The following is a 20,572-nucleotide window of genomic DNA, read 5'->3' as shown; positions in this document are numbered from 1 at the left end:
GATGTTATTAATATTCATTAATCTTATCTATAGTGGCAGTATGCCTACAGCTGAGGTTAGTTTGTACGGTTGAACGCGCTAATTTCAGGAACTAGTGGTCAGTTTTGAAAAAAAAAAAATTTTAGTGTTAGACTGTTTATAGAGTAAAGATAGGATATACCATCAGCCGAGATGGCCCAGTGTCTAATTTCAACGAAATTCTGCCACATGTGTATTCCACTAACCCGCATTGGAGCAGCGTGGTGGAATATGCTCCTTAAACCTTCTCCTCAAAGGGAGAGGAGACCTTAGCCCAGCAGTGGGAAATTTACCGACTGCTAATGTAAGAAAAAAAAAACCATCAAGCCACGACCTATAGCAGCAAAGTCATCTATGACCGAATCTGTAAACATGATTATGGTCCTATATAGTCGAGGGAAGTGGGGATGATAAGCTAGTATTTGATATAGTGGTAGGTTTCTGAGCTAGCTCGCTTGGGTGGTATCCCAATCACTCGCTACATAAGAAAGAAATAAAATAGTACGTTAACACAAGTACACTCCCTATTCCCACAACGGGAAGCCGATGGGACGGCGTAGCTTGAAGTAGCGCTCGTACACAACACACACACACACAGATACATCTAGCGTTTATACATAAATAATCCTATTTTGAGCTATGTATGTGAAATTGTCAAATAATGTATATAAAAAACTTGAGTACACTTGTTTTAAATGAGATTATAAATTATTTTAATAAACTATAATTCATTTATTTTTAAATTTGAAAGAAGACATAAAGCGTCTTCATCATCTGAAAGTGGATTGCGGAGTCCGTAACACCAAGAGATTCGCTGCGAGATATGTTTACTTCATGTCATAAAATACGTCAAGATTATACCTAAACCTTTTAGCTGCGTTCATTTCGTTATGTTATCAAGGTTTTCATATATTTTATAGAATATGAGAATATTTCATATATTTAATGAATCTTACTCTTTTCGGAAAAATGTCATCTTTTTATTAATTTGTTTGAAGACTAATGATAAGATATCCATGTTGCATAGTTACAACTTAAAACCGATTTCACAAAAACATTCTACACAACGAGTGTAAATTACGTAACTTTCATATTATACATAAATCATAATATATACATATATCACCATAAAATTGTAAATACCGTTAGATTATAATCTAACTCGCGAGATTGTGAACTGTCGAAAGATTGTGAACCGTAACATACTGCTTACTATTTAACTTTTCGGTAGATTATAATCTGCCGAAGTAAATTAAAGTTAAATTATAAAAACTGTTACCCTACCTAACCGAAATATCATATCATAACTATTGAAATTTTTGACGTTTTATATATATCACCGTTCGCAATATTTCGGCAGTTTATAATATAATCGCAATATAATAAATATACGCATAATCGCGCGAGATAGATTACAATCCAACGGTAATTACAATTCTACAGTGATATAAATAATCAAACGAAGTAAGTTATTTGAAAAAAGAATATTCTCAATCGGATTCGGGTCCAAATGCAAATACCAGTACGGAAGATGGAATTAAAACTGCATTCCACAAATGAAAGCTGCCTCGTGTGGGTACAGCATTACGAAGTGTTTAAAGCCAGACTATTTAAATATTTCATCGTCTATCTAGACCGAGGGGCACACCCCTTCCAAGTGAATCGATGGGGGTGGCTGTCCCCGTCAGGTCCTGTCGTAGTTTTTCTCATTTTGTTTATTCTGGAATTAATGAAAAACGGCTCGGGCTTCCGGTGATCGTTCCGGCGTTTCGAATGGTCTTTTTTCAGATCGATGCCTGTTCTAAAGAGGTTCGCCGGTGTTCGACATGTGAGAAACTAGCTTTATGTTCTTGAAGAATAATCTTATAATTATTTTGATCACATTTGTTTCCAATAACTTAATTATTGATTTTATTTAATATTTACTCATGTGGCGTATTTTAAAAATTATGCTTTTGTTGTGTTTATATGTTGTGATATATATTTTACGAAAACAAATTAAAATTTTTGACTTATTTATACCAATAATTAATTAAGTTCATTTACTATCTGTATATCAATATTTTTCGTAATAAATCATCATTTTACCAAATTACAAATTATTTCTTATCTAATTTACAATATATGATAGATATATTGTGGTTTTCGTGTGCACCAGCTCGCGGTCCATCGCCATCTCCTGGATAATATTTTCCAGAACTATTATTCAACCTTGGCAGTTTGCATAAAGCCTACGTCACGATAAAAATCCTTTATGCGGCGCCCTTTGCCCGCTCGATAACAGTCTCCGTTTAAAAATCCGCGTCTTTTGTACCATTTCACAACACCTATTTCTTTTGTATGGAGCGCAAAAAACTCGGGTGTTATTTTTTAAAAACACTCTCGCTAGTTCTTTGTGCGATCGCGGTGTATGGACGTTTCTCCGTTGAAAATGCTGAAATGTTTTATTTTTTAAGGATATTTAAACAAAGTTAATTTGTATTTTTATTTAATTAACATATACAAATCTATTTTTTTTTAAATATCACCCAAAATGATTTTCCTTTTAATTTATAAATAGCTTCTTACCAATTCTGTCCTACATCTGATACTTGGAAGAGTAACATTTAATACGGTTAAATGAGTAATTTATCATAAACCAAGACATACAAAACTTATATGCCATCATTGACTTCGAATAAAAAAAATATATTGACAACAAATCTCTTAAAAATTGGGGATATAACTTTTGCTTATATTATATCTGAGTTGAAGCATAATCGGAAACCCCGCGAAATTGGTCAAGAAGAACCAAAAGTCCCGCTGAGAGACATTTGTTGGCTTGTACATTTCAATTGTATTAACATTTACACATCTGCTGTACAGAGTTATCAACTTCGTGATTAAGACTGCTTACGAAGTATACGTAACGACCGCAACAGCTTGCGCCGCAAACCTTCGTAATAAACGTAATTAAAAAAGTTCACCCAAGTTCGAAAGTTATCTAATCATTTCCAGACAATGCCAGCCATTGTTACAGAATGTTGACGGAGAAAATTAGTATAATCCTCGACTTAAGATGTTTTATTGTCTGTCCTCATTGTCATCCCTTTTCAGAATTAAATGGAAATTCGTGAAACCGATTTCGGATGTTCTGCGGAAATGTTTGGACGTAATAATGTTGTTCTAGGATGGATTTTGGGTTTTATGTAAGGAAATTTTTAATACCCTCAGAACTGTAACATTTTAATCAATAATGCTAGTTTAACGATTACCATTTGTTTCTCGTACTTTCTATCAGATAATGCTTCCTATTGTTTTCATAGTTATAATCAATGATTTAAGTTTTTGAAAATAGAACTTCGGTTCTATTTCAAAACATCTTTAAAATATTTATAAATGCCTAAATATTTATGATGCATGGAAGAATAATTTTGTCGTTAATTTAAAATTTCTTACAAGCTAGTCTTAAATTTTCTCATCGACATATTAACATATTCTCCTAACCGTTATGTTAACTTGTTATTCGGACAACATAATAAATTTCATATGTAAATTTATCACATTTTTCCGAATAATATTTGGAAATATGTAATGTTGGTGACAAATTGGACATATCTTGATTATTTTGACGACCTCCGTGGTCGAGTAGTGTGTACGCCGGTTTTCATGGGTACACCACTCCGAGGTCCCGGGTTCGAATCGCGGCCGAGTCGATGTAGAGAAAGTTCAGTAGTTTTCTTTGTTGTCTTGGGTCTGGGTGATTGTGGTACCGTCGTTACTTCTGATTTTTCAAAACACAAGTGCTTTAGCTTCTTAAATTGGGATCAGAGTAATGTATGTGATGTTGTCCAATATTTCTTTATTATTTATTATTATTAAAAGATTTAGTCTGGTCTGGTAACGTTACAAACAACTGCTTATAGTGTTACGTAATTGTGGCCAGAGTATAAAACTAGAGCAAATTTTAAATTCATCCTTTTGACATGAATGTGCATTAATAATATCGAACTTCAAGCTTCGTGCTGCTCGAAGTATATTAATGCTAACTTTTATATTAAAATATTTCCCATTAAGATCACTTGAAATATTTGTTTGGTTTGAATTTTATTTGAATATCAAAGGTTTTAAATGATTTAAAACTAGTATTCTATTAGTATGGTACTTTTGAATTCACAAAATTCATATATATTGTAAGTAATTTTTTTACCGATATTTTGAGGATATGAGTAACATCTATTCGTATCATTCATCATCATCTTCGGCATTATCGCAGCTGTCCACAGTCCGTCCGCTATGTCCGTATATCGCCAGTGGCTTCGCGCAACCAAAGGCTTCTGCAACCCTCACAAGATTGCCATTCCACCTTGTAGGTGGGTCTGTCCATGGTGCGTTTTCTAGTTCTTGCACACCACTCAAGAACTATTTTGGCCCAACTACGTCTTTGTATTTTTCCTATATTCGTCTTTACAATCATTGGTTTCGTTTCAAGTTCATTATATCCTGATGTACTTTTGGTCTATTACAACTTATAAAACTATTGCAAAGTCGTTAAACATTATGTTACCAATACTATTATTTTTGTACAAGAAAATATTTTTAAGTAATAAATATAAATGTAGATTTTTTTTTGTCCGGTTTGCGCAATATTTCTCAAAATATTCATAAAGTTAGCGTAGTAAGATAAAGCAAGGAAATAAATATATAATGCTATCTTTGACTTTAACTTCTCATAGTTCAATAAGTTGAATATCTTTATTTGTGTTTATTCTCAAAAATGAAATTTGACAATTTGAACTTTTATATGGAGTTTTTTTTTTATATGGTTTTATAATTACTTTTTTTTTATTAAAGTCAAGTATTTTCGTCTACCCTACGAGAGTGAGTCCTGTCGATTTTGAGGTCATAGACCAAAACTCTTATAAATGTTAATGAGATTTCCTATTAAGTAATTCTATTAGTTAGCAGACGACGCCTACGATTTTTTTCCTAATTTAACATTCTTTGGAAATCACGTGAAGCTATTTATCCTGCGGCTGATTTCTCTTCGGTCTGCCTAACACTTAGATGAGCACCTGAAACATTGCACAGATATTATTGTCACCTGCACAAATTTTTGATATTAACCGTCGCAGGTCAAAAGTTGCTTAGGAAGACATAATGTTTTATTTGTATTAGTTTTATTAATACACTATTTTATCAACACGGTTTACAATTCATTCATATTTTAAAATCGTGTCGAAATTCAGTAATATATTATTTATGTAAATTTTTCGAAGCAATTTTTAATTGTAATTTTACATCGGGACCACTTATTGTCAATAGATCAAGGATCTTCAAGAGATGCTTGGACGCATAATTCATCTTACGCTGAAAAAAAATATATACATAATATCCAAGAACTTTATCCAATGAAAGTAACGTAAGTACCTTACGACATTATAATTAATTTACACGAAAGAAGCCCTATAAGACACTACAAGTTGCATAAATCTAAATTTATATCCCACGAAAGCAAGCTGGTCGTGTACGCAGAATGGTAGAAATCCACTCGGCTCACAAATTCATACGGTCAGTGGGTGTTCGCGATGCGCAAATAATAGGGCATTCGCTTGGAAACTGATTTTTATACGCCCTATAATAATCTTGAGGTTATTCAATAATTTACTTACAGGAATTGCCAACATAAGAATTCACCACAAAAATAAGGTTAAATATGTTTATAAATAAGGCATATTATACAGTACAAGAATATTAACATAACATAAGAGCTTGGCGTTGGTATTTGTTGATTAATCGTTATATATGTAATACAAGTAATTTGAAGATTTTATGGTATATTTTATAGTTTAGGCAGCGTACGCAAAATAAGTAACTTTTTTGGTTGATTTTTTACACCTTGTGTTCGAAAAACCCAAATATCTTACGGAACCCATTTTTTTCCAAAATAAAATTTACCCTATGTTACTCGTGGATAATGTAGCTTTCGAATGGTGAAAGATTTAAATTGGTCCAGTAGTTTTTGAGCCCATTCATTACAACCAAACAAACAAAGTTTTCCTCTTTATAATATTAGTATAGATAAATTAAATTATACGCACGTCGTTTAAGATTAATGTGACGGTAGACAATATTAATACGTAGATTATAGGTGGTAGATACACATGTGGCAGAATTTCATTGAAATTAAACACGATGTTTTCCTTCACCGCCAAGCACCAGTAGGATTCCAAACACAAATTAAACACATGCAAACTCAGTGGTGCTCGCTTGGGTTTGAACCCGCAGTCATCGGTTAAGATGCACAACGTTTTACTGGCTGGGCTATCTCGGCATATATAATAAAATGAGACTTAACATTATTCCGCAAAACGAGATGGTATCTCACAGGATTAATACCATCACTGCTGCTTACACGTGCACACTGCTGGTCTTAATGATATTTTAAAACGTACTGTGTTACATCAACATACTAACCAGTTGTGAAAACCGTCGTGCGAAAGAGGACTTATCGCTGAGTTGAAGCTCCATTCGCTATATCATAAAATTATTTGAGAGCTACCGGCATTCGTGCGTTCAGAATCAAGTGCTCCTCTGGCAGCGAGAATGCACATTAAAAGTGTTATATTAAAACAGCGTTATTGCTTTTAGCATCAGTGAATATTTTAATATACGTTTTCAGAATTTTAACAATTTGTACTTTTAAGTGGTATTGAAACTGAATACATTTATTTATTAATAGATTTTCGAAACACCATCGGCATATTCACAAATTATTTGAGTAAAAGTAGGAGACCAATTCTTGTACAGTGTGATGACTATGGGCGTTCTATTATAAATTAATAATAAAAAAAAAACAAAACACTACACTCCTACATTAATATACCTTTAAAATAAAAACAAAAACATGAAAGAAAATATTGAAAGAAATTACTACAAATTTAAAAGAATTAAAACGAATGAAATGAAACAAAACTTTAACTTGACTTTAATTAAGCATACACATAATTATACAGATATTTATATATATATATGTAATAGATAGATATAAGTAATTTTATTTGTATATTAATATTTATATAATATGCGATTTGCGCTTAAATATTCACTGTGAGCGAATGTAGTTCAGTTTTCAGTGGTATCGGTGGAAGTGCAAATAGCAACTTATTTACAACGAATTGAAAATTATAAAAAAACTGATTCGTGTAACGTTGTAACTTTCATGGCGATTGGTCAAACAGTGTCGAAGGTCTCAGGTCATCATCAGATTAATTAAACACACATACATAATGTCTTTGTATATATTATAGCATTCGAATATTAAGAACGAAAATGTTGTAATAGCGTTTTATTTTTTTCATTATTACTTGAAACTTATAACGTTTGAGCGTTTTTTTATACCTGTTTAACTTAATAAACTACAGAACTAACAGAACTCATTGGCTGTATATATTTCTTATTTTTCCTTTAATACAAGTCGTTAGTAGCCGTTAACTTTTAAAGTGCTGACAAAATATTTCTAAAAGTTTCACGTAGCTTCCTCTAATGTGTCTTGGTTAACGCCGTGGAACAATACATTCGGTCCGGTAACACCGGTTCAGTGTGCATTGTCGGCGAGTTTTAAAAACATACGACAATTGTTAACAATACCCACGTCTTAGTTTGTGTTAGAATTTTTCAAGGCTTGCAACACTACCGTGAATTATGTTCTTTTTTTTTAATTTCGGCTCTTATTTGAATTATGTTCGACGTGATGACATCTATTTTCTTCATATTTAGTTCAGCAATTTATATATATATATATCGATATATATATATATATATTTATAGTCTTTCAAACTTTCATTTGTATATTTTTTTTGCCCTATCCTGAAAATAAATTATTTTGAATCTGTTGTTTACATTTGTGTTTGTTTGTCTTAGTTTTAAGAAATTTCGAACAACCACTGAATATTTAAAAATTCACATGATTCTATAACCAAATTTTTTTTTTTTTATCACAGTTGGGTAAGTTCTTTATAATCTATATTCGCCATCATGTTATAGTACATAATATAATAATTGTGTGTATAATATTTTATAGCACGGAATATTTAAATAAAAAACGTTGGCAAAAGGTAAGTATGAACAGCTTTAATAACTGAAAAAGTAAACCTTGTCTGCAAACAGCTGGTCGCGAACTCGCTCGCGGTAAAGGATTTTGTAATATGTATAAAAATGAAGTGAATTTTCCTTACAAAATTAGTCGTGCCCTATTTTTTTATGTTTTTACTAATTTTAATTTCTTTTGATTAAAATTTACTTTACATAAATTTATTGTAATACTGTGTAATATTGAGTACGCGTATGCCAGGAAATAGACACATACAGGTTTCCTGACGATGTTTTCCTTTACCACGTACGAGTACGAAATTAATTATATGCACTAATAATTATGAGAACTTAAGTGTTGCCCGGGCTTGAACTCGCTTCTTCGGCAAAGAATCTGGAATTCTAGCCGCTGGGCCATCTTGGTTCATATTGGTTTACGGATTTATTAATTACTGCATCTAGTATACATTATTAAAATAACAATTCTGATATTTACCTTGAAAGAAATTCAAACCGAACAATACGACATGTTACAATGATCAGAACACAGAGATAGCAGAATATCGTAATTGAGGAAAATGAGCTCAAGATAATGTCGTCAAAAAGTCGTCCCAAGACGGCCGTGACGTGTGTTTGTTACTTCTACTAAAGCTAACACTTAATTAATTAAAATAGAACCGCGCTGTACAAATATCTCGTAGCGGTCTCGTTCCGAGGGATTTTATAGTTCCTACGTAGTAACGAATACGAAAAATGTAGACGCCATTTTTCTTACGGTCTTATTAATTTTTAAATTTTCTTTTACATTATCAGTTACTTTTAATTAAAAAGGTAAATAGTGGTTTGTTAGTTCATTAATAAATATGTTTCTAAGTTTAGGTATATGCATGTATGTATGTATTCGCGATTATATAATCGAGTAAACTTACACCATTTAATTCAATATACATAGGTAGGCGGCTGAGCGAATGAGCCAACTGATAGTGGTCACCACTTCTCATAGACAATCGTGCTGTGAGAAATATTAAACATTCCTTATTATATTGATGTTATGTTCCTTGTATCTGTAGTCACACTGGCACACTCACCCTTCAAGCCGGAACCGAACAATACTGAGTACTGCCGTTAGGCGGTAGAATATCTGAAGTGGCTGGTACCTGTGGTTTACCCAGTCGGGCTTGCATAAAGTCTTGCCATCAATTATTTGTTAGTGGAATTTTCAATTATGGAGATTTACTTAAAAACCCTTATGTTTATTACGAGTAATACTTATATTCCATGATAAATCATTTCAAGATGTATAAATACATACGTGTAATTTCAAATTAATAAAGTAAAAGTGCTGCACATATATGCTATATGTGGAGAGCTAAAAAACCACCTAGTACAGATTAGTACGAAGAGATTTAATAACTTAAAGAGCAAACTTAGTTCAGCAAACATTCACCTAATGGCGGTCTAGCTCGGTCAAAGGATATTTAGTATGTGACTTGAGTTTAAGACTTTTATTGAAGTCCATTTTGCAGTCTAGTGATTAAAGAACTTTTCTTTTAATATTCCAGAGCAGACTTTGAGAAGTGGTCTTAAATATAGGTCAATAAATATCCTTTCAATGAAAAAAAAACTTTTTTACAATTAAATTAACAAGTTTTAATTAAATAACACTTTGTTACTTTGCACTGATTAAATATATAAAATTAAGTAAAAAATCGGAATTTCATCAGAATTCAGTCAGAATTACGCAACCAATTAAAATTAATAAGACTGTTTTCCGAGTTGATTTTTGATAAAGGTCTTATAACTAAGTAGAGCTCGTTGATTGGTGCCATCTTTGTACCCAGTATGATATTAAACTGAATAGACTGTTATTTATGGAACCACTCAAAATTATTCTACAACAAGAAGTATAATTCCCTGCTGTGTTTCACTTGATCGGGTGAGTGAACCGGTGAACTAATAACATCTTAATTCTTAGATCCCGTTGCTAAATGCGCGTTTAAGATGTAAGAAGTCAGTTTATATTTTTAATATTGTCAGTCTAGGCGTAGGTCACTAATTACCAACCGGAAATGTATATTTTAAATAGAACATTAACCTTGATTAATTAAAAATAATAATGGTAATTACATGTAGTAGTATCAATTCAATTATTACTGTTTAACGTCGGTGCTCACACATAACATCAAAGGATCTCACACCGCCTTTCAAATTATTCATGGGATTGCAATATTTTACAGGAGCATATTGATTCGTTCCCGCGTTCGTTGCCAACGGTTTCCCATTTCGCAGTACGTTCTAAATTTCAAAATCCGCGAACTTTTCAATATTTCAAACGCCGTCGACGTCTTGAGAAATTCGTCTCGCGTAATACTTTTTGCTGGATATTGGTTCAGTCAACGCGTATTTACCTAGCGTTTCTTCGTTATGATATATTCGTCGTGTTAATAATAATAATTTATTTATTTCAAAAAATTTAAAATTCATATCGTTGATCGAAATTCTAGGGCATTATAAACTTGAACTTTTTAATGGGCTTTAAAATAACGTAATGGTCAGCTATTGGTTAGTAATCATCCTCTTAAAGTTACTTTAAAAAAGTAGTGCAAATATTCTAGAAAATAGTCCTAAAGCTTTTGAAAAATTATACCATTTGTAGTGTTTATAGCAATGACCTCTTTTAACAGGAACGTGTCTTGTGCAAGTCTGCCCCCCCCCCTCACTAGTAATTCGACCGCTAAACCTTAAGAAGTTGCTTTTCTGTGTTCCTGTGTAAATTCTGTGCCACTCCTGGGATTGGTGGTGAATAGGCTGTGACCACTTACGACCACATTGCGAACAAACAACCAGATTGTTTTTATTTTAAATTAAATTAAAACATAAATACTAAAAAAAATTTACGACTTCAAAACTAAAAAATATTCTGTTGCAGCGCTTAAGCAAATAAAATAAATAATACACTTACTATACCGTAGCCTAACATTCCCTCTCATTCATGAAAAATTGTAGCAATAGTACTGGATCTACATTCAAGTGTCCACTTTTCTGATGTTGAAATATAAAATGTACTTTTATCCCGTGAAGTATAGTTTTCAAGTCGACGACAAAAAAGATGCAATGACAAAGCACCTGAGAGCCTCAGACGTTACCAGGAAGCCGGCGGTCGAGAACTCGGGAAGTCGATTCGCTCTCAACGACTAATGACGTCTCGACTGAGGAATTTGAACGCTAAAGTTTCCCAATATTACAATACTTATTACGATACGAAATTAAGAATAACTATTAAACGTTTATAAGTAACTAGTTTCAGTTTATTTGTAACTAGATGTGGGTGGTTGGGGGTGTTTACAGGTATATGTCCTATGTTCTTTACTGTAATACTGACAACGAATATGTAGACTTTTAAGATGAACGGTTGAATTCATCAGACTAGCGTATAATATAAAAACTTCTCTTGCAATTTTAATATTGTGTTAGGCCGTTACAATTTATTGTCCTGTATTATCGTTTGTTTATTTTGGTAATATATATATATTTATATAGTTATGATATCGGTAGACGGACGAGCAAATGGGCCACCTGATGGTAAGTGGTCACTACCGCCCATAGATAATGGCGTTGTAAGAAATATTAACCATTCCTTACATCACCAATGCGCCACCAACCTTGGAAACCAAGATGTTAGTCCGGCTGCCTATGTCATAATATTTTTTTTTGTTTGATATTAGTCTTAAAGAGTTTGTGTTATTTTAAATTAAATATTTGACATGAGGTTATGCGAGGTCATCTAATAAGGTTGTTTTTGAATTCTTTATTTATATTTAGCTTATTTCTTGTAATGATAATTTGTGACATAGCTTATTTACATAATTTTACACAACGCTTGACATTAAAATAATGCATCTATCAGTGAGCGCCTTCTGAAACATTTCTCACGGGACAAACGGAAGTCAGTCAGTTCCCACCATTGATGACTTTTCTGCACAAACATAATATTAATGAATAATATGTTATTTCAGAAGTTAATGACTCGCAATTTAACAATATTATCTTTGAAAGAAAATTCTCAGCGTATCTTGACTCGCTTTTATCTTTCCGTCTAATTTAAATAACATATATAATATATTTTAATATTTGAAAGATACACACATGAACTCACACATAAACACTGACGCACTCACACACAGATAGACATACAATGGAACATGTCACAAGATATGGATATTAAAGTAAGAAATGCGTGTCTATAAACAGTGGAAGTGTTGCCTCTAGAAATAGTACAATACTATTGCCTTAGGGTATTTACTTCCCGTTTTCCATTGTCAAGTTACTGACGTTAGGGTGGCAATCCATCTAACGACGCACGACATAGCGCTGTCTCGCGCTATGGATCACTGTTATTAGTCGTTATTACTCGTTGGAATGATTGATTAACAAAGGTTTTTTTTCAGTCCATGATAATCACACAGACCGTATTGTTTGTAAACAAAAGGCATACAATTTAAATAAACCATCGTTTCGTTATCAGTTCAGGAGAAGTATGCATTACTATAGCTTATCTTCCTTATCTTCACTTAATTCACACAGTCAATAAATCTGTTTATTGAATTTTAATAAGTTTTTTTTAAAGAAATTTGGCCAAAGAAGATAAAACCATAATATACTTCTAAAAACATTTTTAATAAGATCAACTAAACCAAAGCGGTTTCGAATGTAGATTATAATCGAAAAGAATCTTAGTATTAACTAGTATAATATAGTTGGTTAAAAAAAATACGCTATGATTAATAAAATAGCATTTTATAGCGCTATATAGTGATGTATAACAGTTAAATACCCAGCCTTAGTGTATATTATGAATTATAGTTTAGCCTACACATTCCACTCGGGGTCTTAGTGCCGCTCGTGGAATACGAAACACATCGCATTTTCTAGAAGTTCATCTCAGTCGCGTTTGTTACAAAGGGCTGCTGAGGCATTTATTATAAAAATTATTTTCATTGCGATCATATTGAAATGTTTACTTGTTAATTAGGAGAATCATAGTTTTTATTTCTTTGTAAATTTGTAAGCTGTGTGTTGTTATTTTTATTGTTCTCCGTGTCGTATAATATACACTTATCATCCGTCCCAATTAAAGATTAAGTAAATTACTCTATTTCTAGAGATTTTTAGGTCTGTTTTTTCTTGGCGTGTTTTTGTACAACGTAGCTGCCCGATTGACTTCTTAAAATTGAAAGTTCTGAAATTCATTATTGAGCTTCTACGTCGCGAAAAGAATATAGTAAATTTCAAGTCAAAAGTAACTATGGTTTCAGATCTCGCGATGATATTATATATATATATATATAAATATAAATAAGTATGTATGTTCATAGAAATGTCATAAGTGATAGGAATTTATAAATGAAAACAAAGACACAACGTCGCGTTGTATTTCGGTTAAAATATTAAGAAATGATTCGATTTGCTTACAAGAAAAACAAGACAGATCTGTTTTCTGAGCCTAGGACTCTAGATAGATATGTATATAAGCAAATCACTAGATCAAGGCACTAAACACAATATGTAGTAAGTACAATATAATAAGTTCCAAAAAACGAATTCAAAGTATGGGTATAAAATTTAATACATGTGCGTCGTGCATATCTTCTTATATATAAATACATATATATATATTTCATATTAAGATATCGCTATGAATGTGTAACGAATTTCATATAAGAATCTCAAACATTGCGCTGCTTCCTTAATATAAATTGGCTTCCTATGCTCTTACGGTATTCTAGAAAAATCTTTTCATATTTCCTAAAGAATTTCCACGGAAACACATACACTGGTTAGAGTGTAGTACATTAGCTTGAACATGTTAGCTATTTTATTTATTTGCACTTAAACAATATTAATATCGTTATATAACAAAAAAATTGAATCAAACGAAATTCTTATCTATCTTATTCTATCTTATTGAGCAAGAAAAAAAAGCAAAGTTACAACCCGTTAATCGATCAAATCAGTTTTAAGGTTTTACAGGCACGTGTCTAGACGATATTTTTCTTCAACGCTGAACACGTCATGATTATAAACTAGAAACCATAAACTCAAATTAGGTAAATTAAAACTGAGTACTTGCACGGGTATTTAACCACAATCTTCGATCACGTTTAAGATGGCGTGTTCTATTCACAGAACCAGCTCGATCCCGATGTCACAAGATCGAATCGTGGGTTGGCCTGTTAAATATGTACTAAGTTTTTCCGTCAAGACATTTTCTTCAGTGAATCGTTTCGGATTGCTCAACATAGGATTATGAGTTTGAGTCTAAGAGGTGCACAGGACACTATTATTATGATAAATATTTTATTAATTTATTATGAAAAATATAGTATACATATAAAGTCGCTTGTCTCTATTTGAACTAGCGAACTTCATTAACGCTCCTCCACTGAACTATCTCGACTCAATAAATGTACTCTCGTGTGTATATTACACCATCTTAAGTATAAACCAACAGTCCTTAAAACTTTTAAGGATTATTGGTTTACAATAAACAGAGTAACCTGTCTATAAAATGTGAACGGAACGTTAAATTTACAGTAAAACGCTAAAAGTTCGATAGTTTACAATCTAAATAAGGTTAGGTTAGTGTGTTATAATTTAAATTAATTTAGACCGCTATATTAAAAACGACGTGCGCTGGATGGATTTATTAATTATACATTCATACACATTCTCAGTTTTTAAAATTAATCGCTAACGTATATAGACTTATTTATGACTAACCGATAATGTTTAAAAGATGTATAAGAATCGTTCAAAATATATTTTTATGCTAACCGTACATCACTTTTGACGTTGACGTTTCAACATTTCTCGTCCCCGTTATGCGGTTTCAGGGATACGCTGTTTAATGACGATCTTTTTGTGTAACTCGAGTGTACTCCCCTTTATTTTCGTCAAGTGGGTAGCTGGAAAAATATTACCGCTGGGGTTCGTGTTTTAATTTACGTTTATTTAGGGTCCCAAGTTCTGACGTCGTTGAACTTAAGAGGATGGTATTCTTTTGTTGACGGTAACAGGATTTCGTTTTGTTTGTTTAATGAACTGAATAGAGTGATTTTAAGCGGCTGTTGTTTAGGAAAGCAATTTTTTTATATATATACAAACTGAAGCGTCAATAGCGCAATGGGTTACGAGCCTAGCGACGTAAAATGTCGCAGGTTTGATCCTGACTTCTTGGACTATTGACGTCCACTCCTAACACAAGCTTTAAGCTTATTTATAAGAGTAAATAGTAATTATTTTTTATTTTTTTATTAGCAGCCCGTAAATGTCCCACTGCTGGGATAAAGGCCTCCTCTCCCTTTGAGGAGAAGGTTTGGAGCATATTCCACCACGCTGCTCCAATGCGGGTTAGCGGAATACACATGTGGCAGAATTTCGTTGAAATTAGACACATGCAGGTTTCCTCACGATGTTTTCCTTCACCGCCGAGCACGAGATGAATTATAAACACAAATTAAGCACATGAAAATTCAGTGGTGCCTGCCTGGGTTTGAACCCGAAATCATCGGTTAAGATGCACGCGTTCTAACCACTGGGCCATCTCGGCTCAATTATTTAAAGGAGCATATTGTAGATGATATTTTTTATTTTTGTATAAATACGCAGACAAAAAGCACAGTACTTTTTTTTCCGTATGTCCGATTTTCTTGGAAGTTGTTGTTGGTTGGTTTGAAGTTATTGACAAAATTCACTAATGTTTATGGTCGAATTTCGACCACTTGAATCTTGACTTTAACTTTTATCAATAGTTTTCTATCACAGAGATTACAAAAATCGTTTTGAAATAACACACAATAATGCTTTACTCTAAGAACCTTACAGCCTCTGAGGCCTCCTCTTCCTTTAAGCAGAAGGTTTGAAATCTATTCCACCACTCATAGCCAATACGGATTGGTGGAAACAAATGCGGCAGAATTTTATTTAAATTAGACATATGCTGGTTTTCGTACGATGTTTTCCTTCACCGTCTAGCATGAGATGAATTATGAATTATAAACACTAATTGAGCATGAACAGTAGCGCTCGCCTGGTTTGAACCCGTAATCAACGGTTTAGATGCAAGCGTTCTAACTACTGAGCCATCTCGGCTCAATGCTACTTACATATAATATAATTAGCATTTAATTAGTATAAAAAAGATATTTGTTATCGACTACAGGCTAAGGGTCTCAACCGATTACACCTAATTAGGTTACATTAGATTCGTTACTTGGAATCGTGTCATAGGTTATACTACTTCAAAAAACTATCGGTCATATTCAAAATAATAGGTATTTGCGGCATTTTTATGTATTTAATTTATGGAAACATAATAAGGTATGTACATAATACATTTCATATATAACCATGATTATCAAAAAAAAAAGTTTCCAAAGTCTATAGACGCCTAGTACTAGTAGTATGTATAGGTTACATTAAAAAATAGGTTTAAAAGAGAGCCAGAAAAATGACAAAATTAATAATTAAATTAAAAACAGTAACGTTCAAACAAAACACGTATGTCTTTAAGCACAATCAAATGAAAAATGTAACTACATAATAATACAATGGTTTTACATTTCAAGTATAAATTACGTAGTAAAAAAAACTTAGAACCATATCTAAATAAATGTCAATATCAATGTGGTGGATTAACTTCACATCATTCGTAATAGTTAAGGAGTCGCCTGGCTATCGATCTTATAACACATTTTTAAACTTAATTGGCCATGTGGTCCTTTTGGTCCCAGTGACGTACTTAGAACTATTTCTGAACAACGTTTTTGAAAAATATAAAACGACGGTGAAGGAAAACATCATAAGAAAACATGCATGTATCCAGTGGCGTAGCTAGGTGGACAAGGGCCCCGGTGCATAGAAAAAGAAACGGGCCCTCACCCCCTCTTTAACTTATATTGCGCTTCAAAATTATAGATAGGAATAAAAATAGGATACAGGATACATTGAGACGAACATTAGTAGGCTAAATCCATATGTCATCTCTATTCAAAGCTTAGGTTAGAGGGCCCCCTGAGCTCCGGGGTTCTGGTGCACTGCACCACCTGGCCCTACGATAGCTACGCCACTGCATGTATCCAAAAACTACTTGCAAAGGAGGGGAGACTGTACCCCAGCCGTGGCACATCTTATTCTTGATAGACTTCTGTACATAATAATTTTCTTTATTGATTAATGTGGTAGGTTTATTTTAAAATTAATAATAACACCTTGTTTTATTTCTTTTCAGGTAAGGAGACGGTGTTTTAACTGCATGGCATGATTAGTAGACGTGTGATATTTTCGCTGCCATTCCGCCGGTAAGAAAATCTTTAATAACAAATGGTGGCGGGAATAAATATAGGGCTGTCGAATGTCCGGTCTTCGTTTGAAGTAAAATATTTAATGTATGACAAACATGTTTTTTTTTTTTAATTGATATATTTGACTATTTGTTTTGCTTTACTTGGTTATTATTAAACAAATGTCTAATTATACTATAACAATTACACAAATAGTATTTTTGCATGTGTTCTTGAATGTTTGTAAATATTATGTTCATGTTGCCACCCCTAAAATTTTACTTGACATGTAATTAAGATCAAGCTGTACAGCCGTAACGAACACTAAAGCCTCCGCCACACCACGCTTTACACCTGTAATAATACTTAACGACCATTATGGCACCCTTGAGACATACAAAAAGCTTAAGGCACATATTTCCCTGTAAAACATTGCTGTATAGAGAAACTAGAGCATGCATTGAATTTACATGAACATGCCAAAGGAAACGACGAAGGAAACTTCAAAAGATTGACATGTCGCTTATTTAATTGTAAAAGGTCATATGTGAATATTATGTCCTAATTTAAAAATTATATAATCGTGTGTCCATTACTTGTGACGTTATATAATAAAATTTGAATGCAAACGGCAAAACGGTACCAGATAAAATATGAATATTATGTTAATAGGCGCGAAGATTGTCGGTTTCAATCCAGACAAGTTTTCATGTCCCAAAAAAGGATAAACCATTTGTTACACCGTCAGTCACCCAATACGACCTAAAATATGACCTCACTTTCGTCTATATTTAAAACAATTTTGACTATATAACTCAATAAGCCTTCACACATGATAACAGCAATATACCGTCTAGACTGTGTTACTGATGAGTGGGTGGTACACAGACAGGTTTGGAAGAACCATCAGGGAAAGTGTTGATGTCAGAATCGCACGAGACGATAATTCTCTAGACGATAACAGAATAATTTACGAATTAAGTAAACACATTATTGTGTAAAACTTCATGGTGAAGTTTTAAAAATATTTTGCAAGCTATCAGAATAAGCATTCCAAGCCTTTGAAGTTATTATGAGTGTCATCAGCTTGTAATAATATCTGTTTTGACTTCCCCGCGTGAACTCGTGTTTTTAAAAAGCCATCAAACTGTCTCTCCGCTCTTGTCATATGCGTACGAGCCCTTGATGATACTTGCCATTACGTTTTATTTTTTTCTACCGTAACGATCATTTTATTCTCAACTTAGAAGATAAACGAAACGAAGGTCTTTATAGAGTTACGCTCAAATTGTGTTAAGAACATAGAAAATAAAATGACTCGTTCCGAGCTCGTGATTGGTTGAAATGTATGTTTTGGTCTAATTACTTATACCATATATATATACATAGGTAGGTACATAGTTTTTAATGGTAGCGCGGCATTTTTAATAGCTATCATTAACGTAGGTATGTCCAAAGGAAGCAGTTGTTTTATATACAAATAATGTCATTTTATTTTTAGCCCGTAAATCTCCCACTGCTGGGATAAAGGCCTCCTCTCCCTTTGAGGAGAAGGTTTGGAGCATATTCCATCACGCTGCTCCAATGCGGGTTGGCGGAATACACATGTGGCAGAATTTCGTTGAAATTAGACACATGCAGGTTTCCTCACGATGTTTTCCTTCACCGCCAAGCACGAGATGAATTATAAACACAAATTAAGCACATGAAATTTCAGTGGTGCCTGCCTGGGTTTAAACCCGAAATCATCGGTTAAGATGCACGCGTTCTGGCCACTGGGCCATGTCGGCTCAATATCGACAAATAATATCATTAAATATATATTCACCTAGTTTTAATTTAATATTTTATATAAAATATGAATAAAATTACTTGTGTTTAGAGATTTTTGTTTACCGTTTATGTAATCTATAAAATAAACGTTCACCTCACTAATAAAAAAAGTTCATCCTGAAGAAGTAAAAAAGCCAGTGTACATTTAGTTACATTACCTAAATGCTTAAATTTCACGGTTGGCAGCACTGGCAATTTTGTTTAACGGCTCACACAGAGAATGTCGGAGCTCTCGGATGTTACTGACATGAGCGACGCGTGTAACGGAGTATGGTCCTTGTGCCTTAATTACACCTGTTCATTCGTCTTTACGTCGAAAACAATACATGTATACACTGCAGTATTATATATTTTTCTCTTCCTTAAAAACTTATGGTGAATGTTTGGTTGATTCTTGAAATAATAAAATTTTATATAATGACGTTAAATTATAATTTATAATATTCTTTCGTTTTCGTAAGTATTCAAAACATTACGTGGAGTAAACGATGTGGTGTTTATTTATTTATTTACTACAACACTATGGATATTTTTATATTTTTACTCTTTAATAAAAAAACAAAACTCGTAAAATTAATGTTAATTGAAATACCGTATACAATTATAATGATTAAAACATGGCTCCGAATGGTCAAAAATAGCTAGACATAAAAATTTCAAAATATATGTAAGTAGATATTGTTTTCTCTAACAGCTAGCTGTTAACAGAACGCGTAAATTTTTATCTGTTCCTATTTGATGCACGCAATTGTGTATAAGAGTATTATATTTTATACAAAACACTTTAATAAACACGACTCATACAGACTTGCTCCTTGCTTCTTATGCAGCCAATAGGGTGGCCAAGCTTCAAAATAAAAAAAGCCTCGCTGGCCGGCCTCGGTATTGAACTAGGCTGGATGTTGAACCCAAAAATCCGAATATATTTCCTAAATTAGTCGTGCTTTCTAAAAGACGGAAATACGTTTTGGCTAGAAACAAATTTTATAACATTCAGCGTTACCTCGCTCAGCGAGCGCTGTGCGCGACTGCGTAACTGTCAGTGCAATGTAAAAAAAGCCTAAAAAAGAGCCAGACAGACCGGACATTTAATTGTTTGGCCGGACACGAGCATTAAAAGCCGAACATGTCCGGCTGGAACTGGACACTTGGTAACCCTAAACTGAACGCTAGTATCTAATATGACAACTTTGTGCCGCGTAGGATGTCTAATTGTCACTTCCTACGATATTAAGGTGGCTTTCGCACTATTATTAACACACTTAAGGGTTTTGTTCATTGTTACAATAAAAAACCAGTTTATTCCAGTT

The 20,572-nt window shown here is 33.0% G+C and overlaps 1 protein-coding gene across 4 annotated transcripts in view; it reads left to right on the top strand.

Moving 5' to 3' along the window:
• The window catches only part of LOC125073613 (focal adhesion kinase 1), a 163,998-nt gene that overhangs the window by 57,848 nt on the left and 85,578 nt on the right, over positions 1-20,572 (top strand). For 2 of the 4 annotated variants that reach the window (XM_047684514.1, XM_047684516.1), the window contains one exon: positions 17,378-17,447. The exons of the other annotated variants lie outside the window; for them this stretch is intronic. In XM_047684514.1, coding sequence (XP_047540470.1) covers positions 17,407-17,447 — 41 coding nt within the window. In that variant the 5' untranslated portion in view covers positions 17,378-17,406. The remainder of the gene's footprint in view (positions 1-17,377; positions 17,448-20,572) is intronic. 4 annotated transcript variants of the gene reach the window in all.

The sequence above is a fragment of the Vanessa atalanta genome, chromosome 24 (genome assembly GCF_905147765.1).
Source record: "Vanessa atalanta chromosome 24, ilVanAtal1.2, whole genome shotgun sequence".
Classification (NCBI taxonomy): domain Eukaryota; kingdom Metazoa; phylum Arthropoda; class Insecta; order Lepidoptera; family Nymphalidae; genus Vanessa; species Vanessa atalanta.
This window is presented reverse-complemented; position numbering and strand designations above follow the sequence as displayed.